Source organism: Bemisia tabaci, chromosome 4, assembly GCF_918797505.1.
Source record: "Bemisia tabaci chromosome 4, PGI_BMITA_v3".
Taxonomy (NCBI): Eukaryota; Metazoa; Arthropoda; class Insecta; order Hemiptera; family Aleyrodidae; genus Bemisia; species Bemisia tabaci.
The window spans coordinates 3,197,997-3,220,425 of NC_092796.1; the positions used below are offsets into that span (position 1 = coordinate 3,197,997).

The following is a 22,429-nucleotide window of genomic DNA, read 5'->3' on the forward strand; positions in this document are numbered from 1 at the left end:
ACTTTTACTCGCAATCTGGCAACGTAACCTGATACCATGTGAGTGGAATGACTAGGCGATGACTCACTCTCTTATAAAAGATAGTCTGTGATTTTTCAGAGTCCGGAAATCGTCCGATCCATTTGACTGTAAATATCTTTTTCTTTTGGTGAAAATGGCAAAAAAGTCGTACGATTTTTTATTTAAATTGCTTATTATCGGTGACTCGGGAGTAGGAAAAACAAGTATACTTTTTAGGTTTTCAGATGATGCTTTTAACACCACCTTTATATCGACAATCGGTAAATATAATTGCCACTTCTGACCCTCTTCTCTTTTAAATTAACAACTCTTGACAACTTTTATCAGCATTATCGTATTTTTCCCGTCCTTCTCACACCTGTTAAATCAAAGGGACGTAATTTCAAGTCATTCATTTGCGTGTGAAGAATTTTCTTCTATTTTGCGAACAATTTAAGGAGATGTGCCCTTTAATTAATGAGACCCTAGGTTTTCTGGGAGATCACCTTCAATTAAGAAAATGAAACTGCGGAATGCACATCCATCATTTATGTTAGTTCCCAATCAAGCTCATCTCAAAAATCAATCGCCTTGGTGTTCTCTCAGTAATCTAGAAAACTCTTAAAGAGTCTGCTTTATTATTTTGTTACCCTGGACCACAGTAAAATTCAAGGTTTTCCTCTTATCCCTTGCATATCGAACCTTTGCTCCCGATCATGTGCTTTTGAAGTTTACACTAATTACAAGTTATGGCAGTGCTAACTCTCTGACTGGAATCAGATCTACTGCTCCTGCCAAGTGTTCAGTTTTCATTTTTGAACCAATCCCTCTAAGCACTAAAATTATCGGTCATGCTGACTGCTCATCTGAACTGTGTTAACTGCAAACAAGTTATCACCTTTTTAAATGTATTTTAAGCTTCAAATACCCTTTCAGTAAGCTTAGATTAGCATTATTTCCTTGCTGCATTTGACGAATGGACTTAATTTAGGGATATCACCTTCTGAATGGAATTGAAAGAATGACCAATCCGAAACAGAGGCTGTACGTGCACTTCAGTAGATCTGAATGCGATGTCCTAAACCATTTAAGCAATGGTGAGGGCGCTTAACCTCATCATAAGTGGGATAGAATTCTTTCAATTTCCTTCAACCAGTCAAAGATAGGTTTCTAAGGCTCAATCACATTAATGAAAGCTATACTCACTCATGGCTATCGAAAGACGGCAAAATTCATCATTTAAAAATGTCAGTTAATTCAAGAAGCAAAGTAATCTTTCAATTTTACAGCTCTGCTACCTTTGCTCCATGGCATAGGCAGTAAGAATTTGCATACTAATGAAACAGAGTTCGAATTCCCTAATCGCCATCAGATTAATTTCCTTCATTGAACTAAGTGTAATCAATCCTCTCTATTTGTTTCTGATGGGTATCTAATCTATATTTAGTGCAGCTACAATACTGTGAATGAGTCATCATAAAATGTGAAGGACTATTCCCATAAAATCACCATTGTCTTCACACACCTTTTTTTTCCCACCTTGTTAGGAATGCGTATATCGACTTCTTATTTGACATCTCTTTCTTTTGTCTCTCTTTTACAGGGATTGATTTCAAAATCAAAACCATTGAATTGCGGGGAAAGAAAATCAAACTTCAAATATGGTGAGCACTGGGTCTTTGCCTTTTTTTGATCTGATCTAGCACTCATCTGCAAGGAGGCAGATAATTTTCCGTATTTTTTTCTGTTTCTTGCATTCTTGCTAAAAACTACTGTTGGAATCAAATGCAAAAGAGGACAATCCCATTCAAAAGAAAAAATCACTTTCAAAATATTAGGCAAGTTGACAGTCGCAGGGATGCATCAAGTTCCTAGCCTTCCCATTTTGGAATCCTCTTTTTCCTTGAAACTTTCCATGTTTTGTTTTTTTCCTGCTCTTTGCACACAAATCGTCGTGATTTTACAACCAAAAAAATATGCACTTTACAATTGAGAGTTGCAAGAAAGTCCTGATTTTCATGACAATTTAATGGGAAATACATGATTTTTAAGCTGGAGCATGCTGGCCTTCCCGTTTTTGCTTATTTACTATGGCAACCTACCGCTTGTGCAGTGAGGGTCACTATCATGAAGTACATTGCATATTTTACAGTTTTGCTGTGAATAATAGCACAATTATGCGCAAATAAAAATAAACAACCTCCACCCAACTCATTTGACTCTAATGCTACAACAGCAGAAATGTGTCTTCTCTTTTGTTGAATGTTCCAACTTACTTTGGGCACCATGGAAGTGTCATAATAGTAGTGAGGTTTAGGAGTTCCTCCCATGTTTTTTGATTGTATGGTATACTTTAAAGTTGAAAAACAGGAACTTCTCTCACTGGAATGGCATCTGAGGAATAAAAAAATTTGTACAACATGTTTTTAACGCCTCTTTTTCTCTGGCAGGGACACAGCAGGTCAGGAAAGATTCCACACCATCACTACGTCATACTACAGAGGGGCAATGGGTATATTACTTGTGTACGATATATCAGATATGAAGAGTTTTGAAAACGTAATGAAATGGACTCGAAATATTAATGAGGTATGCATTCATATATTTTTTTAACTTTCTGTATCTAGATTTTGGATTCCTCTCAGACAAACAATATTCCTTAAACTGTAAAGCTCTAACGGTTTCTGTCTTCAATCAGTAAGGGATAAAAAACCAACTACGCCCTAAATCCATCATTTTAGATTATCGGTGAAATCATGCTACCTATTTTTTTCCCTTTCTTTTACAAAATCAATTTTAATTTTTCTTAAAAATTTATTTTAATTTCGCTGCAGAAAAAAATTTCTTCTTTGAAGTTACCGCTGAACAATCTCTTCTTTTGAAACTTTTAATAAACTTTTACATCACCTCTTTTGAACCTCTGCATTATCCGGAAAGATACCCACTCATGTTACATTCTCCTCTCTCTCATACACCTTGAAAATGTTCAATTTGCGATTTAATCGTGTAAACTAGAACAACTGCTGGAAGGCAGTCTAGGAACCATCAAATCTATATCTTTGTGGTTGAAAATATCTCTAGCATTTTAAAAATAAATAATTGGAAAGTGAGGAGGGAAGTCATAACATGAAAAATGATGGTACCTAAATATCTGGGCAAAGCAACATTTTGTGTTTCCTCAGTTTCTCTGAGTTTTCTCCTGTGCAAAATGTCATAACTCACCTTATGCCTGATATTACCACCACTACAATATTGACTTCTATTTTGATTTTTTCAGCATGCCAATGAAGATGTAGAAAGAATGATTTTAGGCAACAAGTGTGACAAAGAAAGTGAAAGAATGGTCACGAAAGAAATGGGTGAACAGGTAAGCACTATTAAAGAAGTATCCCTTCCAATAGAGTGGAAAAAAATATTAAAAAACCAAGTATTGCTCAGTATATGATAAGTGCAAAAGTTGCTGTCAGCATATAGGCTCCCAGAGTTCATAGAGTTTCCCCACGCCTACCTCCTCAATCATCTCCTCCTCAATAATTAAGAAATGCACCCGAAATTTGGCAACCGAACAAATACAAAAATGGGCTTTGAATTCTTTTGAGAGATATGTAAAGGCTTCGTCCTGCTCTTCCTGATTTTTGAGTAAAGAGTCAATGATCCCTCTTACTCACTCATTTGTAGCAAAATAGTGGGATGGAAGTTGAAGACTACTATCTACGTAGCGCATCTACTTCCTGCCAACAAGTGATAAGAGCTGTCCGTACAAGATGAGTCAATAAGGTGACCTAGGAGCATTGGGAACGAGGTAGCCTCCTGTGTGTATTTATCTGCATTTTTCAGTGGAGGGTTTTTTTTTTTTTTTATAGTGATTTCTCTCCTCTACCTATCAGTGTTTGGTTTTATGTTTCCATAAGAATTTAAGGAGAAAAATTGTCTCAAGTTCATGTTTGTCCTATACCCCCCTCCTCTCAAGGAAACTGGATAGCAGAATTTTTGGGCTTTTTTTTATTTTGTCCAGAAATAAATGAATCATTAAACTTGCCCATCAGAATCTCAGTGGTAGCAGTTTAAATTTTCATTTCTTGGTATTTTTCTTTTTTCCCCGGTAAAAAATCATTACTGTCCACTGAATTTTTTGTGGAATATTCTTCATATGCTGAAAAAATATCCTAAAAAGTCTCAAAATTTGATGTTGAGAAGTCTTTAATGAATAAAATGAAGTATTACTGGAATTCAACAATGTTGCTAAAGCTAAAAGCTAAGACTATTTTTTATTTAAATTGTTTTTCCTTTTTTTCCTTTTTCATATTTTTTCTATTTTTGGATTTTTTCCCATTTTTTTACTTGTATTTTTTGCTATTACGTAATTTTTATATTTTTTTCTAATTTTCTATTTTCATATTTTTATATGTACCTAAGTATTTATTTATTTTTTTTTAAAAAAAAGAAAAGAACACCAAAAATGTGGCCCAAACTATAAGTAATAGAAGGGTAGAATAATGCTAGGTCTGCACTATTCTGCAAGAAAATCAAGGGCCAAAATTTTTATCAGAGTCAAAAATATCACAGAGAATAAAACAGGAGGTGTTTGCATCGTCAGGTTTGTTTATACCATGACATAGGTTGGTACAATATGGTATCTGTATTCCAGCAAAATCCGAAGTTTGGAAAGCGGACCATAACGTCCATCTTTTTTTGCTTAGATCAACTCAAAGTATAATTTGCAACTCTTTTTGTAGAATGACATTTTCTCGTAAATGACACCATTTTCAAGAAAATTGATCATAAAAACTGTCCGCACCAACCAGTGGCGTGGCGTGCTTTGCATATCGATTGATCTGTCATTTAAACCTATGGAAAAGTATCGATAAACAGGGTGTTTGCAGCAAACACCTTAAAAATTGATTATTTACCACCGCTTCAAATGGGGAAATATCGATATATTGCAAAGCACGCCACGCCACTGATACCAACCTACTTCATCGACAAAATCCAAGATCTCCAAAATGGGACCACCTCCTTTTTTTGCTCTATGCAAAAATATGAACTCCCATGAGTATCAGTGTGAGGGGAAGAATGTTCATGTCAGGCATCTTGTACTGCGGCTACACTTTCTAATTTGTACATCTTCTTTTTTCCATCCGTACAATGTTTTCATACAGTCATGTAAAAATTTAGGACTGGATTAATTGCTGGAGGTTTTAGACATTCTGACAAATTGGCAATTAGAATAATCCAAAATCCTCAACCTAACGATACCTGGAATTAATAGCACAACTTCTCACATGTATTGTTTTCAAATGTGGAATGTTCAAAGTTTTGATCAAATAATTTTTCCAGAAGTGTTTGTGAAAGACTTCTTACTTTTAGTCTCACAATCAGAAATAATAAGTTGAGTACATATCCTTTACCCTCCATATACTCTCTTAAATCAATTTTGTTATTATTTTTGGATAGTGTTTATATATTTAAGATACATCACATCTTACTAAATAAATTAATGATGTCCTGAAACAGATTGCCCGAGAACATGGAATCAGATTTATGGAGACATCAGCGAAAACGAATATCAATATCGAGAAAGCTTTTACAGATCTGGCCTCAGCAATCCTTGACAAGACAGTTGGTCGGGAAGCAATGGATACATCGACACGAATTGATATCAACCGAAAAACAGAGGAACGATTAAATCGCTGTTGCTAACACTTTTTGACAATGGTGAGTTCTCACAAACGTGCATTCATAACACTCTCTGTCCAAAGTGCTGAACAGAATATATGAGCGCATGCAAATTGAGCTCAATTGTGCAAAAATTAACCGATCTAGTGATCTGCAGATCTTAGCAAATGTGAAGCATAGTGGGTGCATGTCTCCATAACAAAAATCTCAAGATGACTTTCTTGTCACTACTATTTGCTTTTTCTTTGCTATACCCCTGCTCAAGTTTTTTTAAGGTATTAAAAATGAATTAAAACATTTTTCTTTGACATGCGAACAGAATTTTGGAGAATGAAAGATCACTCTCCCCCCTGGTGCATTGAGGGTCTCTTTGTTTGCTCTAAACCTTCACACCTTTCATGAATTCATTCACTACAATTTTTTCGGTTGTCTTGTTCACTGAACGGGTGATTTTCTATTATAAAATGGCTGCACCGGAAAATGTTTAAAATTTAAGAGTAAATACGTGACCTGATCTGTCAAAAAGGCCCTCATTTTCCAGGAGAACATTTTTCTCAACCTTTTGAAACACTTTAAGCACTTTCTTCAAACTAAATTTTTTTATTTTGGAATTTCAGGACTACCTTCACCTTCAGTTTTTGATATCTTAGGGTCAAACTTGAATCAAAATTTCCAGATTTTCCTCTCCCGTGCATATGTGCTTAAAGTTTGGGAAAATTTTCCTCCGAGAGATCCGGTTACATGCGATGAAATTATAGCATAGCAATTCATAATAGTGTGCGAGGATGCCTTTTCCTCTAGTTTACAAAACTTGAATAGTTTTTGCTCTAACCATAATACAAATTGGAAAAATTAGCTGTGACTCATTCATTTTGTTTTTTGTTTCTTTTTGTTCACAGCTATGGAACCGTTTTTTTACAAACTGATAACTAGAGACAAAACTATGTATCATGACTGATATTTGTCAACATTGTAAATATTATTTTGTATTTATCGTTATTTTATTGTGAAGTCTAAATGTTGAGAAGTGACAAGGAACTAGTTTTGCATCATTTGACAGAAAATCAGACTAATATAATTACGAGAGGCTTTGCAATCAACAAAGTTTGATGTAAATTTTTCAATCAACACAGCTTGATACAATAGTGGACGGAAATCGAAAAACTTATGGACTGGAGTGAGCAGTAGAAAACTTTTTGATTAGTTTATAAAAACAGCTCCATGCATCGAAGTTTTAGTGCAAAAAAGTGCGAAGTGTTCATGTGTACGCTGTCTGTGCTAACTACATACAAATGTTTAGTCATCCTCAATGTATAACAAATGCAGTATTGTTTTCACCATGCTAGATCTTATTAAAGTCCACCTCATTCATTATTTAAATCTTAGAATTTGGATTATATCCTGTTCAGCAGCACCAACCTCTCAATTATTGCATTATAGAGGTGGGACAAACGATAAATCTGTTAATGTCTTTATGAACTCAAAAATTTACTTACTAGCATTGAGCAATAAAAAGTGGAAAGGAAGCACTAAAAATTAACTAAGAGTGCAGTGTGTTAATTTTAGTCTCTGAACTTCTTTTTTGGAAGGATTCAGTGGTTATTTTTATAAATAAGAACTTAGTTGATTGAATTCAACCTCTGTTGAGCGCAAATAATGGTAAGAATCGTAGTGAAAATATTTTTGTCTACTTACTTTTTAACTGTTATGTCTATTCTGTCAGAAGAATTGACTGCTTTTTTGTGTACTCATTCTTCAGTAGAACTTCAGTTTTGGATCCTACGGGACTGCATGGAAGTCAGTATGTTTCAAGCTTGGCTGTCGATATCCCAATATAGCATGCAAGAAAAATCTGAGTTCATTAAACCATGGGCCCTTCTAAAGGGAATTTTTTCCTCCATTTTCCGAAGACATGTGAAGGCTTTCATAGTTCCATTCTGTATCACCTGAAGTTATCTTGATCCCTGTTAAGCTCTCAATGTGTAAAGCTAGTATCAGACGATCAAAGTGGAGCTCTCAAAGTGGCGTTACGTAAGGTCACGTGACCCTCAAAGACTCCCGGCCCGAGAATATTCGAGGGCAATGGAGGGTCACATGACCCCACGTGACGCCATTTTGAGAGCTCTACTTTGATCGTATGATACGGGCTTAAAAAAATAAATCAAGACTCCCAGAAAATTTGTGAAACTTTTTTTTTATTTATTTCTTTCTCTCTTTCTGTAAAATTTCTCAGACAGGTGTATTGTTCACTCCCTGAGGTTTCTTCCCTCCCTCCCCTTCTCATTTGAGAGTTTCTCCTAGAATCAATAATCAAGATTCCAGTAACCTTAAAACCACTGTTTTCTTGTCAGAGTGTTTGTGCTTGGTTACTGAGATCAAGCTGCAACCAAGAGCAAAAACAGAACACAACAACCAAGTAAAAATCTCCGAGTTTGTTTGGTAAACTGAAATTCTACTGTAGATTTGCTTTTCTCTCCCTGAGCATCTGTCTCTCGAGGAAGAAACATTTTATGTTGTGATTATATTCAAATCTATCCGTTCTTTTGCAAGGATTTTCAATTTTGTTATTTTAACTTTTTATTAAAAAATAGTATTAATTAATGTCGAATTATTTGTAACTTGCCTCCGTCATGCCACCTCTGTGATTGAACTGGCTCTTGATTGAAACATTTCCTGCCTTAAATATGAGAGCACTTTGCGGTGGCCTTTAACTGGAATATGAAGTCCTTGATTCTAGGTACATCAACATAACTTTTGCATTATAAGCTAGTAAAAATTCGTGTACGCATATCTCACCAGGCAAAGCTCGTAGTCTCTGTGATAGATGAGATGAGACCATCCAAAATCTCTTTTGTTTTACTTTTGCCGTTGTATACCTACCTGGCAATGGCTGCTTTAACATTATTTTTGGCCTAGGGTACAAGTAACATTGCTGCAATGTTTCAACAAACTTTTCCGGCAACCATTGCCAGGCGGGTACCACCCATGACAATGGGTACCAAAAAAAGTAGGAACTGGCTGAATGATTAATTTCTCTTGCATTGAAAAATAGGAGGTGGTATTCATTTTGCCCATTATTTAATAAGGTCATTTGTTACACCATTAAATTTCCAGTCTTAGAAAAGAAGATAAGAACACAACACTACAAAATAGATCAAAGTTTTTATCTTGAAGGCCAGAAAATCGAATCAGACTTTATAAGAACATCCGAACATCAGTATTATTAATTTTCTTTCTGGTCTCCAGTGATGTTTGTTCACCTATAAGTCGCAAAAAATCTTGAACCAATCTGCCAACACCTCCTGTTCTTTCCATGCGAGTCTCATTATTTGTTTGTGCCTTTGATATTTTAGGACCTTTCTCGATTCGTACACGAGTTTAACTTGTTTATTCAAACTGTCTCTTGGTTGTACAATATTTCCTGTGAGCAGTTCCAGTTAAGCTCAGCTTCGATCATCTAGGTCCACCTCCAGTATTTCTAAGCAGACGTATCTGTAGAAAAAAAAAACCCAACCAAACTAGTCACCTCACTGAATTTAAGATTCTACTCAGCCGCAGCAACTATACTGTCCGTAAGAGCTGAACATTGAAGTCTAATCTGTTCTTTATTTCCCACTCCGCCTATGATCTAAAGAGGTGAAGATTATTTTCTGCTATTCTCTTTGGTACTAATTTGCATAAAAAACTTGTAAAAATATAATGATTAGATTTATTTTTTTTTACGATTTGGACTTTGTATTGTTCATAAAGATTTTCATACACTTGACAGTTTCTATTGGGAAGCAGGGAATGGCCAGAATTTTAAACTTTGAGGGCGTTTTAACTAATTTTTAACTTTTAGTAACATTTATCGTTCATGATAATTAATAATGTGGTATTAATAATTTTGTAAGTTCTGATCAGGATTTCTCTACAATTTTTTCATTTCACATATTATCCTTCATGATTTCATTTTTAAGGAACACTCAGGCATAAACCATCTGTAGCACAAGGGATTTTTGTAAGTTAAGGTTCCCTGGTTTATATATTCCAATAGGAAGAAGATAAATCAAATCAGTGAGAGAAAATGTATTTAATACACCAACAAATTGCACTGAAGCACACTTTTAAGAAAACGATTGGAGAACTTTAGTGAAATTCGCTAAAATAACAGGAGGTGAGCATGTGAAATGGGATTTGTTCTAATAAAATCGAGTTTCTTTGCAAACTCCTTGACAGAGTTTCAAAAACTGTGGCTTGTTTAAAGCTAAGAGTAAGCTTGATAAGCACTGCTTTATGCATCTATTTTCGTTTGGAATATATGAAAAAATAGTTAACCTTACTTCACTGATGACCCTTGTAAATTACTTCTTCCAGGGTATTTTTTCTGACTCTCTTCATAGTCTTTCAAACTATTTGAATGTAAAAGTAAACTATTAGGACACTCAATTTCGTCAATTCGAAGTAAATTTGCAGTTCCTTGTGGTGCTGTAGATTTTACAACGATGGCATTTTGTCAGGGAGTCTAATCATGCCTTATTAAATAGCAAGTAGAAACTTGTGAATACATAAACGTTGATGTGTAAGTTACGTTTGCGCTTCAAAATCGCTCCCTATCCACACATCAGATTTAACAAAACTTAGGTAATCTAGCCTTTGAGACCCAGACCCTCCTCGTAACTTTACAGTCTGCAAAACATTCCAATGTAGCCACCTTTTTTATGTCATGAAAGAAAAATCTCCAAGGTAGCAATATTTAATGCGACTAAGGGCAGCCGGTCATTATGATTAAAAAAAATGCAACTACTAGCAAAACCAGAACTTTAAGTTCCAACTCTAGATCCAAGTATGTTCCCTTACATAACATGATGCATGATGGAATGTTCAGTGAAATGGTCTTGTAAAACTTGGAAATTGCCCATTCTGAAATGTCCTGTTTTATTTCGTTCACGAGATTACTAAACTAAAGTATTGCCTCGAAACTTTCCTTGAATCTTCCCTCACTCACAAAGAATATATCCAAAAAATTTCAAGTTTAAATGTTGCGCAGTTTTCTGTCAAAAAAATACAACCTAAGAGAAAATTAGACAACGTCTCTTTCTGTTACGATGATTATGGCTAAGTCTGTCCAGTTTATGGCCTGCTGCCTGACAATGTCTCTCAAATACTGAACATTAAGAATTTTACAATCAATTTTACTTCGCACACATGTTGCAAGCAGCATTTGCTGAATCTTGCATGGATTTGAGGCTGTGGACAGTAGTATTTGACTAATACGTCAATAAATCCTTTTTTTTAGCTTTAAAACGCGAGTTTTCCCTCCTTACTCCCGGGTCCCAGTTAATGAGCGATAATTCAAAGAATCCCATACCACCTATTCCCGTTGTCAACCTGTTTCATTGAATCTAGTCTTGTTTTGGAATAGCTCAAGTCATTTTTTTCAAAATTGGACCTTGGCTCAAAATGTTCGTTTAACTTTGAAAATTTTGACGATCTGGAAACCGTTTTGAACACAAAAAGTTGTTTCTCCATAAAGTATTAAGATTTTTGAACTTCTGGCTGAATTTATCTTCACATTCATCTCTTTTTCATTTTTTTTCAATTTTTTAATTTGATGAAAGAACCTATCTAAGACTGACGTATGGTTGTAAACATGGAGGTACAAATCACAATTTGATGAAGTTTTTTTAATTCTCACAGTTGGTTTACAAGAATTCTATGATTTGAGCCATACTGCATGGTTGTTTCTTTGCTGTATCAAGTTTGTATTGAATCCTCCTGAAATATTTTTTTATAGTCACAAGCTGCTATTTTCAGTAGCAAATCTAGGATATTAAATTCAAGGATCATGCCTATTTTCTAATGCTAGTAAATTTTAAAACTTTTTAGAAACATATCCCTCTTACCAAGACAAATAGAATCTACATACTTTATAGAATTACTCGCTTCCTTCCAGGAAACAGCTTTATTCAGCAGACCTCTTCCTTTTTGCCCTTGAAACATGAAACATCCCTATATTCTCACTTGTTTTTGCATGAATTTTAAGTGACAAAAAGAACTTTATATGAGAGACGTCTCATTCATTTTCTTGTGTATACACGCTTATTTTTACTATTCCCCTCGCTCTTTTGTTCTTAGGTCTATATTTATTTTTCAGAATTGTTTTATCCCATCATTTTGATACTTCATGTACCGCAATTCTTACGAAGGAACTTTCTATCTTCATCAAAAAGCAATGTAAATTTTGACTATCTAAGCTTACAAATAAAGTTAGAGTTACCTTTTTATGTTGATAAAGCTTTGCTTTTCTTTTTTCAAAGAATCCCTCCGCGCTGCATAAAGGCACCTGCCGAAACTACAGCATTAAAAAGTTTTGGTTCAATCAGTGTACACTGGTGCATGAGATATATTTTTTGTAACAAAACCTCAAACAACTCATCAATTTTGAAACTTCAAAGAGAAATTTTTTTTAACGGCAGAGTAGTTGACAACTACCAAAAATTATCTGAAGATGAATCATGCCAATCATCATAGTCAATTCTTCAATAACCGGCTTGGTCATTTCCTGATGGTTATCTTCGGTTCTCTTGAAATGGAGGACAAGGTTTGCCACTCGCCAGTCTTGAGTGACACAAAATAAACCAGGGCCTTTTTTGGTAGGAGCTCTCAGTCCATCATTCCTAGCAAAGCATCCTGTCAAATATATTTGGGAATCCTTATATGAAGTATCAGATTTATACGTAAAGAAGAAAAAAAAAAACATAAGAATTAAAAGGATGAAGGTCATTATGACAGTTATGTGAGAGTTAATACTCCGGCAGTTTAATGGAAACCTCTGATGTGTAACTATCAATACTACGAAGAATAAAAGTTGTGACACAAGTCATATTTTTCAATATTCTTTGTGTTATGCGATGCTTCTACCTGAATACTGAAGGTATTTTGAAGTCCACCCTTGAGTTTTCATCTTAATATGTTCATTTTGCACACATTATAATCTCAATACATTCTGTTTTTGAGCTGGGTGTGGTAGAATAAATAGAATTAAAGCATAATAAGGGTGAATATTACTACTAAGGCATGAATCACTATCACGAACGATTTATTTGTGAGATTCTTTTACTGACGGAGGAGTAACGCAAGGGTACTATTTGAACCAGGTTTAACAGAACGCACAAATCGGATTCTGGAAAAACAATGAGTTAGAAGTATTTTGAGCTCAAGTAAATGTGACTTGTCACTGACAAACAATTCAAAGTCGAGAAATAATAATTTTGACATGAAATTCGTTGATAAACTTTATCCTTAACTATGTAAAGTGAAGAATAATTTAATCAGCCAAAAAGTGCGTTAAAATAACATCTTAGTCCGGAGAGCGACTGTTGCAAAATACCAAAGATCAGAAACAGAAAAACTGGGATGCTCAAATTTTCAAGTCGTCTATTCGCTGTAATTGTGAGATGAAGACATTTGGTCAGAAAGTCAGTCTTGCAATAACAGCATATCTAATATTCATTTTTGCTTTCTTTTTTCTGGTTGGAAATGAGGTTGTAACTAACTCGTTATATCCTGGTTTTTGTGTGTATGATCTCATGTATTTTGCAGTAGTCTTTCTCCAGATTAAGTTAAAATTTCATCCTTAACATTGAGTCTTAATAATGTGCGTACATTCACAAATGTATAAATATATTTGCTCTACAATTTTATACTTTTTTGCAAAAACAAGTTCTGCTAGAGGAGATGTGGTTTTGATTTACTCTTGACTCATACAGTAAGGGTTTAGTTTTTGCCTAGAGATTGAGACATGTATTTTCTTGAGATGAGAATTCCGCATAATTGCAATGCTCCTTTGTTCTGACATAAACTTTGTTCTGATGTTCTCTCAGTAGAATTAATAACGGTAAATCTTTCAATTTTGTCAATTTCATAGAGCAGCTGCATCAAAGCATTATGACAGAAAAAAGTCCCTGAGTTGTTACATAGCAGTAGGTCCTTCTCTCTCTAAGACAGTGACAGAGCTTGTTTGCCCAAACTAGGAGGTGGACTGTCTATTGCCAACACATTGACAGAGCACATAGACACAAACTTTCCATGCAGTCTTATGCTGGCATACGAGCCAATCAGTGTAAGTCCGTTCTACATACGTTCATACTTGTTCTCTTTTTATTAAGAATTGACGTAAATTTTTCAGCCAAAATTGTTCATAATTCTGAATCTTGTTCTCCAAGTTCTTGTCTTGCTGTAACTTGTTTTTAATGTTCAAGGCCAAAACCTTATTTGTGTGAAAACTTAGGACAGTTGTCAAAATCACTTAAACCACCAGTTAGTCGCTTGTCTTCGAACAGTCGCTTCAAAAAGTGTCATCTTTTTTTCTTCTCCTTCTTTTCCCATCAGAAACTTGTCCATGAAGCTCCAACGAATCACTAAGGAGAGAAATTGAAGCACACCGAATGAGTCAGAGACCTACATAAAACATTTTCCCTTTCCATTGACAGATGATGAGACCACCAACATTCTCTGGAACTGATGAATTCAAATCTCTTTCCAGGATGGTTTATCACGTTGGGTTTTCTGAGGCCCTGTCAGCGAGAAAGGATTCTACTTGGGCAGCTAATTTGAGGTAAGCTTTTGCCTGAAAACCGAAACAAACTTCATCAGCAAAATTGAAGACTGAAGATCTGCCACGTTACGTAAGAGAGCTGAAAGTGCAGTATGGGATGAGCTTCGAGATGCTCTTTTTTGTAACAGGGCAGAGATAGAAGAGGGTCAAATTTTAATCTGATACTTCCTAAAAGCTAACCATATGCATCACCCTATGTCAATTGCTAAGGTAACAAAATTCTTAACTCAATTGCAACGTTTAAAAATCACCAATTATGCTATATTTTTTCAAATAACCAAAATGTGTCTTATACTTAAAATCTAAGGGATATTTTTGAATGAGTAAAGAAAATTTGAGGAAATTAAAAAAAAAAAAAAACTATTGGTTAGTTTTCTTGTAAAAGATAACAAAACATTAGTGGAGTATGTCCATGTCTCAATCAAAGATGCGCATTTTTCAACTTTAGCCATAAATTGAAATTGACGTTGAGAGATAGGGTATATTGACTGTGCTCAAAATATTATTGTTTTGAAGTGAATAATTTTGTTGGTTTATCTTTAATTCAACTTGCTTGTTTGTTGTTTGACTTGTACGACGGCTATGGATTCGAGGTGGTCGAGACCAAGGTTCATCGTATTACGATTATGACGTCAAAAGCTTCTGGCCAATGAGAAAAGTTCTTTTTACGATTTCATCTTAATCTTAGTCTTTCTAGCTTTTGACCGACCTTATTTTTTCTTCAGTCAAGAAAGAAGTATTGAGCTTAAAGAGGCTCCGCCATGCGTTTCTCCCTAAAATTTACTGCAGAATCACCTATTTTCAAACCATTTTTAATTCCTGGATCTTGCAACAGCCTCATTCGAATACAAATATATCATGAAAAAATGATGTAGTGAAAGACTTACTAATTCGGAATCAGGTTGCTGAACAGTGATGGGTGTTCCTTCGTCACTTGAGTTAGTGACTGACGGGTCCAGGGGAATTTTTGCTAGAATGTTCAAACCTATAATCAAAATTGTAAAGTAGATAATCATCTCAGATTAAGGTTTTAGTGTTCTTTGTCAGGCATCTTTATAACAGCTGATGCTCACTTTTTTGTGTTCTTGAACTATGTTTTCTTCAAAAAGCTTTAAACAAAGCCATTTCAAGCAGATTAGGGCTCATTGTCAGGTGTGTTTAAACTTCAAACCAATCAAGAATCAGATTTGTCAACCCAACTCAACAAAATTTGCTCCTCTGTACAGACTGATGTAGACTTTTACAAAATTTAAATCTTAGATTTAATGACAAATCTTTCTAGATCTCTTCGCAAATGATGAATTTATTCTACACTTTTCTCAATAATTTGATTCCAAAGAAACCAGGTTTTCTGAGCCATAACTTACCGTAAAGCGAAGAAAAAAAGCAGAACAACTTACTATGCGTTTTTGCAAAAGCTTTCACTTTGTCACCAAACAACTGAGTGGTGTGATGGCAGTTTGGACATACGACACAACTCATGTTTTCTACCAAGCCAGCGACTGGAATTTTCAGTTTTTCAAACATGGTAAGTCCTCGTCTTGTAACTTGAAGCGCAGCTGATTGAGGAGTGGTGACTAGGAGGGCTCCTGAAACAATTTAAATGGTAAACAAGTGATTTCCTTTAGCCATGGGTGGGACCAGTCGAGAGACAACTGGGAAGGATTTATATGAAAACATTTTACATTATTTTAGTTTTTGTTTCTTTCCTTTTTTTATACTAGCATTCACATACTGCTTCAACTTTTTTACGGTTACAGTTTTGTTTTTGTTTTTTATCTTCGTGAGTTTTAGCCAAATTAGTTGGTCGATTTTTGCGCAGAATGAAAAATCAATCATTTATAATTTTGCATTTTATTCTTTTTAAAAAAAATGATCCGAGGGTCAGAGATTCATTTGTGCTTATGCACAACTTTTAAAATCAGTCGGTCTATTCAGACTGCATGACTGGCCAATCCGAAGAGCTGGAACAAACTCAACTGCAGTTGTGACTCATCGCAAACATAATTAGGAAGGCCTGTTTTACCTAAGGAAATTCCGCTTGAGACCTTTCATTGCATGCTGAGGGACGACTAACTAACTTATCTCAATTTGTGTATTCTAATTTTATGTGAATGGTTTTTGAACATATTATTTATACACTCTTCTGAAGGGAAATTAAAGCAAGAAAAAACCAAAAATTAAAATCACAGTTACAAAATGAAGTCTTATGAGTTTTAGTGCAAGATTGAGGAAGGATAATAGTCTGCTCCAGCAGGCGCATCAGAATATTCAACTGAGGTCCTGTTGAGAGACATGCACTGGATTTGCTCTTTTTAAGCTCATCAGAAAATCACTCTCTTGGCTGGGCTCACTGACTGAATGCGATCAGCTGATGAGCTCAAAAAGAGCTAAACTGGTGAAGATCTCTCAGCAGAACCCTAGCTAAGTATTCCAATCCACCTACCTGATGTCATTGCTCTCCCCTCAGTCTTGCACTAAAACTCATCAGAGTTCATTTTGTGTCTCTGATTCTAAATTTTAGTTTTTTTCTGGCTTTTATTTCCCCTCAGAATGGTGCGAACCTAATACTCCTCTACCATCCTAATGCTTATAGTATTCAGGCCACATGTTAAGTGTTTTTTCCTTCTTTATGTGTACATAATTCCAAATAACATGCATATTTGTGATCTATGACCAATGACTAAGGCTCATTGCATGGTTCTTAGTCCAAGCCTGACATCAGTAGAGAGCGCAATATTGTATTTTCTTTCAGCAGAGACACTCAAAATGATATTTATATGCAGCTGCCTGCTAAAAATTATGTTTCTTCAAGTGACACTGAGGTAAGAAGAATCGTGGGAGTACTAAACACCTGCTATGGGAAAATTCTGAACCAAAGATAAATGAGTATCGCCTGTTCCTGGTGGAGTATCAACAATCAGATAATCAACTGGTCCCCATGCAACTTCTCGTGTCAGTTTATTCAGTGCTTGCATTACCATCAGACCTCTCCAAATTGCGGCTGATTTTTCTGTTATAAGGTTGCCCATTGAAATGCTGAAAATAGGATTCAATAGTTAATCGAGAGAAAACCATGTTTGAAAGAAGAATGCCTTTCTCACTTCAGAAAACAAACTTCAACCCTTAGACTTTATAACAGGGAGAGGTTTACAGTATCTGTGGAAAAAGTCATGCATATCACTTATTGTAACTTGTATTTCATCTATTCTGATCAAGGCCCAGTTCTCTCACCTCTTGTTAGTGACATATTCTCTGATTAAAAAGTAAGCACTGTGGGTGCCGCTTAAGTTTTAACCAGAGGTTACAACTTTTAGTTCCAAAATGTCTTACTATGACCGAAAATGTCATCCAGATCATTAAATGTATCATAAAAGCCCCAGAACCCCCAAAAGAAGGGTTGACAGTTTTGCTTTGACGAGAAGTTTTTGTCCAAAGGTGGTGGATGCGACCCTAAACCAGCATTTTCTCTCCCGTGGCATTGCATGAACAGAAGTTTGAGAGGAAGCTTTCCACTTAAAGCGCCGCCAAATGAGCCTGCCTTTCACTGCAAAAAAAAACTTAGTCTTCACAGAAAACTGGCAAAGATTGAGTAAAAAGGCGAACATTCTATATCGATGATAAAACCAGAAAATTGTAGATCGGTGGTAAAACTGCAGAAATGTGTATGTCAGTTTGCAGCATTGCAAACTTCCTGTCATACTTAACACTCTATGTGGAAGCTAGTAAACATTGTTTCTTGAGAACTAAATTTGCTTTTCTTCTCTATATGAACAAAATTCGATGAAAATTTCAAGCTATGATCTTGGTTAGATGTCCTTTTATAAAATATAAAATATGAACAGAGATTTTGATACACTGCAACCAAGATACGTCTTTGAGATTCACAGTTTTACCTACGATGTCTCACCTGCTCACAAATGGCAAAATTTCTACTACTGCCATTTTAATTAAGAAAAACTAAAATTTTCAGGTCTATTATTTCACATTATTTTCCTTTTTCTACTGAAAAATAATATCTGACACTATTATACAAGAATGTCCATTAATATTATCTTAAAAGAAAGGTAGGCATGGAAATTCTGAAACACCACAATAACTATACACCTCCCACTAAAATACCAACCAGGTCCTGATCAACAAAATCAAAGCATGAACTTTTAATGATTCTCAGTGATCAGTTGAAAAAAGCCATTTCATCACACCTAAGATGTTACGTTTGAAATCAAGTTGAGTGGGTGTCACTCACCATTTTACACCATAATTGATAAGTGGTTTCATTAAATTATCTGCAACAGGTAGAAAAGAAAAAAAGAGTCATACTTAAATGTCTATGATAAGCGACTGCTTTTACTTGACTACAGCAATACAGCTTCTGATTTTCCTCCAAAATATCTGGTACGCCTTTATTTGCCGACACCAAAATGGTCAATAGTAGCATGAATTTAAGTTCAATAGATTTGGACAGTCGAATTTTGAGAAATAATTTGAAATTCCAGATCTGGAACTGAATTTTCCAGACTTGCAGAGCATTTCCACAGAATTCACAGCTTCTCGAGATCAATGTAAGTATTTTGGGGAACTGGTAAAGGGTTGGGGGAACTGGCAGCACAGGCCCGGCACATCCTCATTCCCATTTTGCTAATTGCCTTCAACTATGTTGGGCTCAGGTCAAGTATTATGTAAGGCTTATTGGCTTATTTTTTTACACTATCCTTGCCTTATGAGGTATCTTGGAACCTTCTGAGGTACATCGTAAGACAACTTTTCATTCTCTTTCTAAATTACATATGACTCCTTAATTTTTCAGAGAATAACCAGGACGACCAGAAAATTAAAAAAATTATTTTAGATGGAATTTACTTCTTTATTTATGTATGTACTTATCAGTGGCGTGGCGTGAATTGCGATATATTGATTGTTATGCCATTTAAACCTATGGAAAAGGATCGATAAATAGGGTGTTCGCAGCGAACACCTTAATAATCGATTCTTTACCATAGGTTTAAATTGCAAAACAATCGATACATCGCAATTCACGCCACGCCACTGGTACTTATTTATTTTTTACAGTGGCAGGCTTACATCAGACTGAACTTGAGCCCCCTACTCCCTTTCACAGACGAGTAGGGCAAGCTCAAATCTTTCCCTCTCTTAAGTAGCTTACATAATACAAGAATAGACCCTTGTCAGACTGACTTGTATCTATTGACCATCGCAAAAATGTACACTCTTCTAACTTTCGTAAATTTTGATAGCATTTGCTTAGAATCTTTTTCCAGAAATGTTCTACAATATGGAGCACATCTGAATGTACCCTCCAACATTAAATATAAGTTGACAAGAGCTTCCAGATCATGGTGTTCGCTATAATAAATGATTTTTCTTTTCAAGCTTGCCCCTGTGACGAATTATTAGATTTTTCCAGACATAACTTTGTCGATCAATTCATTTTTTTATTGCTTCCATACAAACCTTCTGTAAGGAGTGGAGATTCAGATTGGAGATTCATCATCAATGGAACCGATGGACCAAACACATCGGCATCCAATAGTCCTATTTCTCTATGCGGGCTCAAGGTTTTCAAGGCAACAGCGAGATTCACTGAACGAGGCATAATGAAAACGTAAAATTAGCCATGGGTAGTCAAAGCCAATAAAAATCAGATAAAATTGCCAAAATATGTTTAGCTTAAAATATGATTTGCAAGTATTAGAGCCACATTAAAACTGAGTGTAAAATGTTGATGAAACAAAAGTCTTTAAATGAGGAAGCATTTTGTTTAATGTTATTGGGAGGCTTATCATCAATTAATTCCCTTTACCTATGAGGTGGTAATAAGAGCACGTCATCACCTTCCAGCCGAAGTATCACAAACGTCATCTCGTCACCTTCCAGGCAAAGTATCACAAGCACCATGCGACGTTTAAAAATTTCCGCCGCCATTTTATTTCTTTACTGAGAAATTGTTGGTTGAATCTGTTTGAAAATTTCACTGAATTTTATCGGCAGCACAAAGAAAATTCAGTGAAATTTTCGGACAGCTTCGTTGAACAATTTCTCTGTAAAAAAAATAAAACGGCGGCGGAAATTTTTAAACGTCGCATGGCGCTTGTGATACTTTGCCTGGAAGGTGACGATCTGTGCTTCAGCACTATACTGTCTGTCAAATTTTTAACAGAAGAACTGATGAACAGTATCACTTGAAAATTCAAAATTTTCCTAATATTTCATTTGACATTAGGATTCAACCATATTAAACACTGAAATTTAATGAAAGTGTGTGCTAAAGTTTTGAAGAAAAAATTAAAACAATATTGAGATGAACAGCAACATATACATAACTCAGAGCGAAATGGCACTTATTAAGATACTTTGGCCAGATGGTGATGATATAAGCTTCAAGTGCTTAACTTTATGCAAATTGCTTTTGTATTGGTGAAGTTTAATGATTTCAATACTGGTTTGGATTCCTATTTATTTTTTGATGGTTACCAATGGCTTTATGTTAACTTAACTTTTATTTTTTCCATTGGCCTTCTTGAATCACCATTTGCTGCTTTTGAAAATTCAGCATGATGAACGTTTTAAATCTTTAACAAACCTCTTGATTAAAATTAGCAATTTTGCAAACAACTGACCTTGGAATGCAGGCTAAAAAAATAATATTGACGGCGTAAGTCCGCAATTAAAGAATTGCTGTTGAGTAGTTTTCCGTTTAAAAAATAAAATAAGTATGACAGGAAATGTGCGACGTCGCCAACCGAGTTATGTGATTCCCGACTTATACCTTCGATATTGTTGCCTCAGAATACACAAACCGAAATAATTTCAATGATATAACCTGATGTTGTTGTTTTCCCAACACCTCCTTTGCCGGATGCGACTAGTAGTATTTGCTTGACACCTAAAATAGGTTTCTTTTTGGGAAGTCCTTTTGCCATCAGTTCTCTTTGTCGTCCAGCAGGGTCTTGTGCTGTAGACTCTGAGCGAACTTGTTTCGCCTGTAAAATTGACCAAACATTTGGGTAAGAAGAGAAATGTTAGAAGAGATCACATTATTTTAATGCTGCCATTAGCAGCAAAATATCATTCAATTGCAGCTTCTTTTCAGACCTTGCAAATGGGTCCCGAATACATAAAAAAAAATGCTAGAAGATTTCCATTGAGGATAATACAAGATATTGGCAAAGTATTTACCTACCTATGGAAAATTTCATTGAGTCCCTTTTACTAGAAAGAGAGAAGGCGGAAGGCTGCTGATATTTTTTCTGACCCAATCAGACACCATTACCATTAAAGGCAAAATTTAAACAAAACATTAAATTTTGAGGAGGGAAAATTATAGAAATGGGAAGGCTAGGAACTGTTTGCACCCTGCTTTGGCAAACTTTCAGTGTCAAATAAAAGCACAGAAGGCCTTCGAATTCTAAGGGGCCAAATCCTCAATGTGGCTACAGGAAGAACGGAATGACCCGCAAGTTTTACTTGAGTAACACACCATTACTTGAGTAACATACCATATTCTGCAATCGGAGCCTTGACAGCATGGATGCCCGGATGGATTCAAAAATCATGATTTCACCGGCAGAAGTTGAGGAGAGCTAGTATCACCTTGTGTGTTTTTGAACTTTTAAAAAGTAGAGGCAGCGAGTCAGGAATTTTTGGCGGATTTGGATAAGTACAATACTATCAATCTGTTGAAACTTGGATGAAGTCGATGAAAAAAATCATTGAACAGGAAACTTTTTGAAAAACTATTGCATCACTATGAGTGTGTCATGAGAGGTACGCAAAAAGGTAGGATGCGGATCTCGACACTGGATACATACAAAGTGAACGATGAAGACCGAATTCAAAGTCACACTAAAGATGAATAATTGCTGAATGGACGGAAATAAAATGGTTGATTGACGCTATCGACATAGAATATAAAATACAATGTTAGGACAAAGTAAAAAGTAATCTGCTGCAGATGAGCACATAATGAGTACAATGAGCACCGACGATTTATTTGTTTTCAATTCCATCCTAAATCCTAACCTCAAACTGTGCAGGTGCGCTGATAAGAGGTGTGTTGTGAATGTGAAGTGAAGTGACAACACATGACTGTTATCAGTTCGTTATTTTGAGATACGCAAAAACAAAAGTCCT

At 35.4% G+C, this 22,429-nt stretch overlaps 2 protein-coding genes across 3 annotated transcripts; one reads left to right on the forward strand and one right to left on the reverse strand.

Moving 5' to 3' along the window:
- The first annotated feature begins 64 nt into the window (after positions 1-64).
- Positions 65-11,952, forward strand: Rab10 (RAS oncogene family member Rab10). The gene is made up of 6 exons (XM_019042596.2): positions 65-281; positions 1,604-1,664; positions 2,451-2,589; positions 3,278-3,367; positions 5,515-5,715; positions 6,576-11,952. Exons 1-5 carry the CDS (start codon positions 155-157, stop codon positions 5,698-5,700), a joined length of 603 nt encoding a protein of 200 aa, XP_018898141.1. The 5' UTR covers positions 65-154; the 3' UTR covers positions 5,701-5,715; positions 6,576-11,952.
- Positions 11,953-12,940: 988 nt separating this feature from the next.
- Nubpl (NUBP iron-sulfur cluster assembly factor, mitochondrial) lies at positions 12,941-22,287 on the reverse strand. 2 transcript variants are annotated; one of them, XM_019042595.2, is made up of 8 exons: positions 21,796-22,287; positions 21,120-21,279; positions 19,751-19,879; positions 18,525-18,564; positions 17,130-17,314; positions 15,676-15,864; positions 15,163-15,260; positions 12,941-14,078 (listed from the first exon to the last, which is right to left on the reverse strand). In XM_019042595.2, the coding sequence occupies exons 1-8, from the start codon at positions 21,850-21,852 to the stop codon at positions 14,076-14,078; spliced, it is 861 nt and encodes a 286-aa protein (XP_018898140.2). In that variant the 5' UTR covers positions 21,853-22,287; the 3' UTR covers positions 12,941-14,075. The 2 variants fall into 2 exon arrangements, with proteins under 2 accessions (XP_018898140.2, XP_018898138.2); XM_019042593.2 differs by having other exon boundaries at positions 12,941-14,287; positions 21,796-22,284.
- Positions 22,288-22,429: the final 142 nt, after the last annotated feature.

What these genes read in the sequence shown, in the direction of transcription:
- Rab10 (XM_019042596.2), top strand. Translation starts at nt 155, where the DNA reads ATGGCAAAAAAGTCGTACGATTTTTTATTTAAATTGCTTATTATCGGT. An exon ending in CACCTTTATATCGACAATCG is followed by an intron (nt 282 to 1,603) that starts GTAAATATAATT and finishes TCTCTTTTACAG; the next exon opens with GGATTGATTTCAAAATCAAA. An exon ending in GGACTCGAAATATTAATGAG is followed by an intron (nt 2,590 to 3,277) that starts GTATGCATTCAT and finishes TGATTTTTTCAG; the next exon opens with CATGCCAATGAAGATGTAGA.
- Nubpl (XM_019042593.2), bottom strand. Translation starts at nt 21,852, where the DNA reads ATGATTTTTGAATCCATCCGGGCATCCATGCTGTCAAGGCTCCGATTG. An exon ending in ATCAATTATGGTGTAAAATG is followed by an intron (nt 17,315 to 18,524) that starts GTGAGTGACACC and finishes TCCTATTTTCAG; the next exon opens with CATTTCAATGGGCAACCTTA. An exon ending in AGCAACCTGATTCCGAATTA is followed by an intron (nt 14,288 to 15,162) that starts GTAAGTCTTTCA and finishes TTCGGTTTTCAG; the next exon opens with GCAAAAGCTTACCTCAAATT.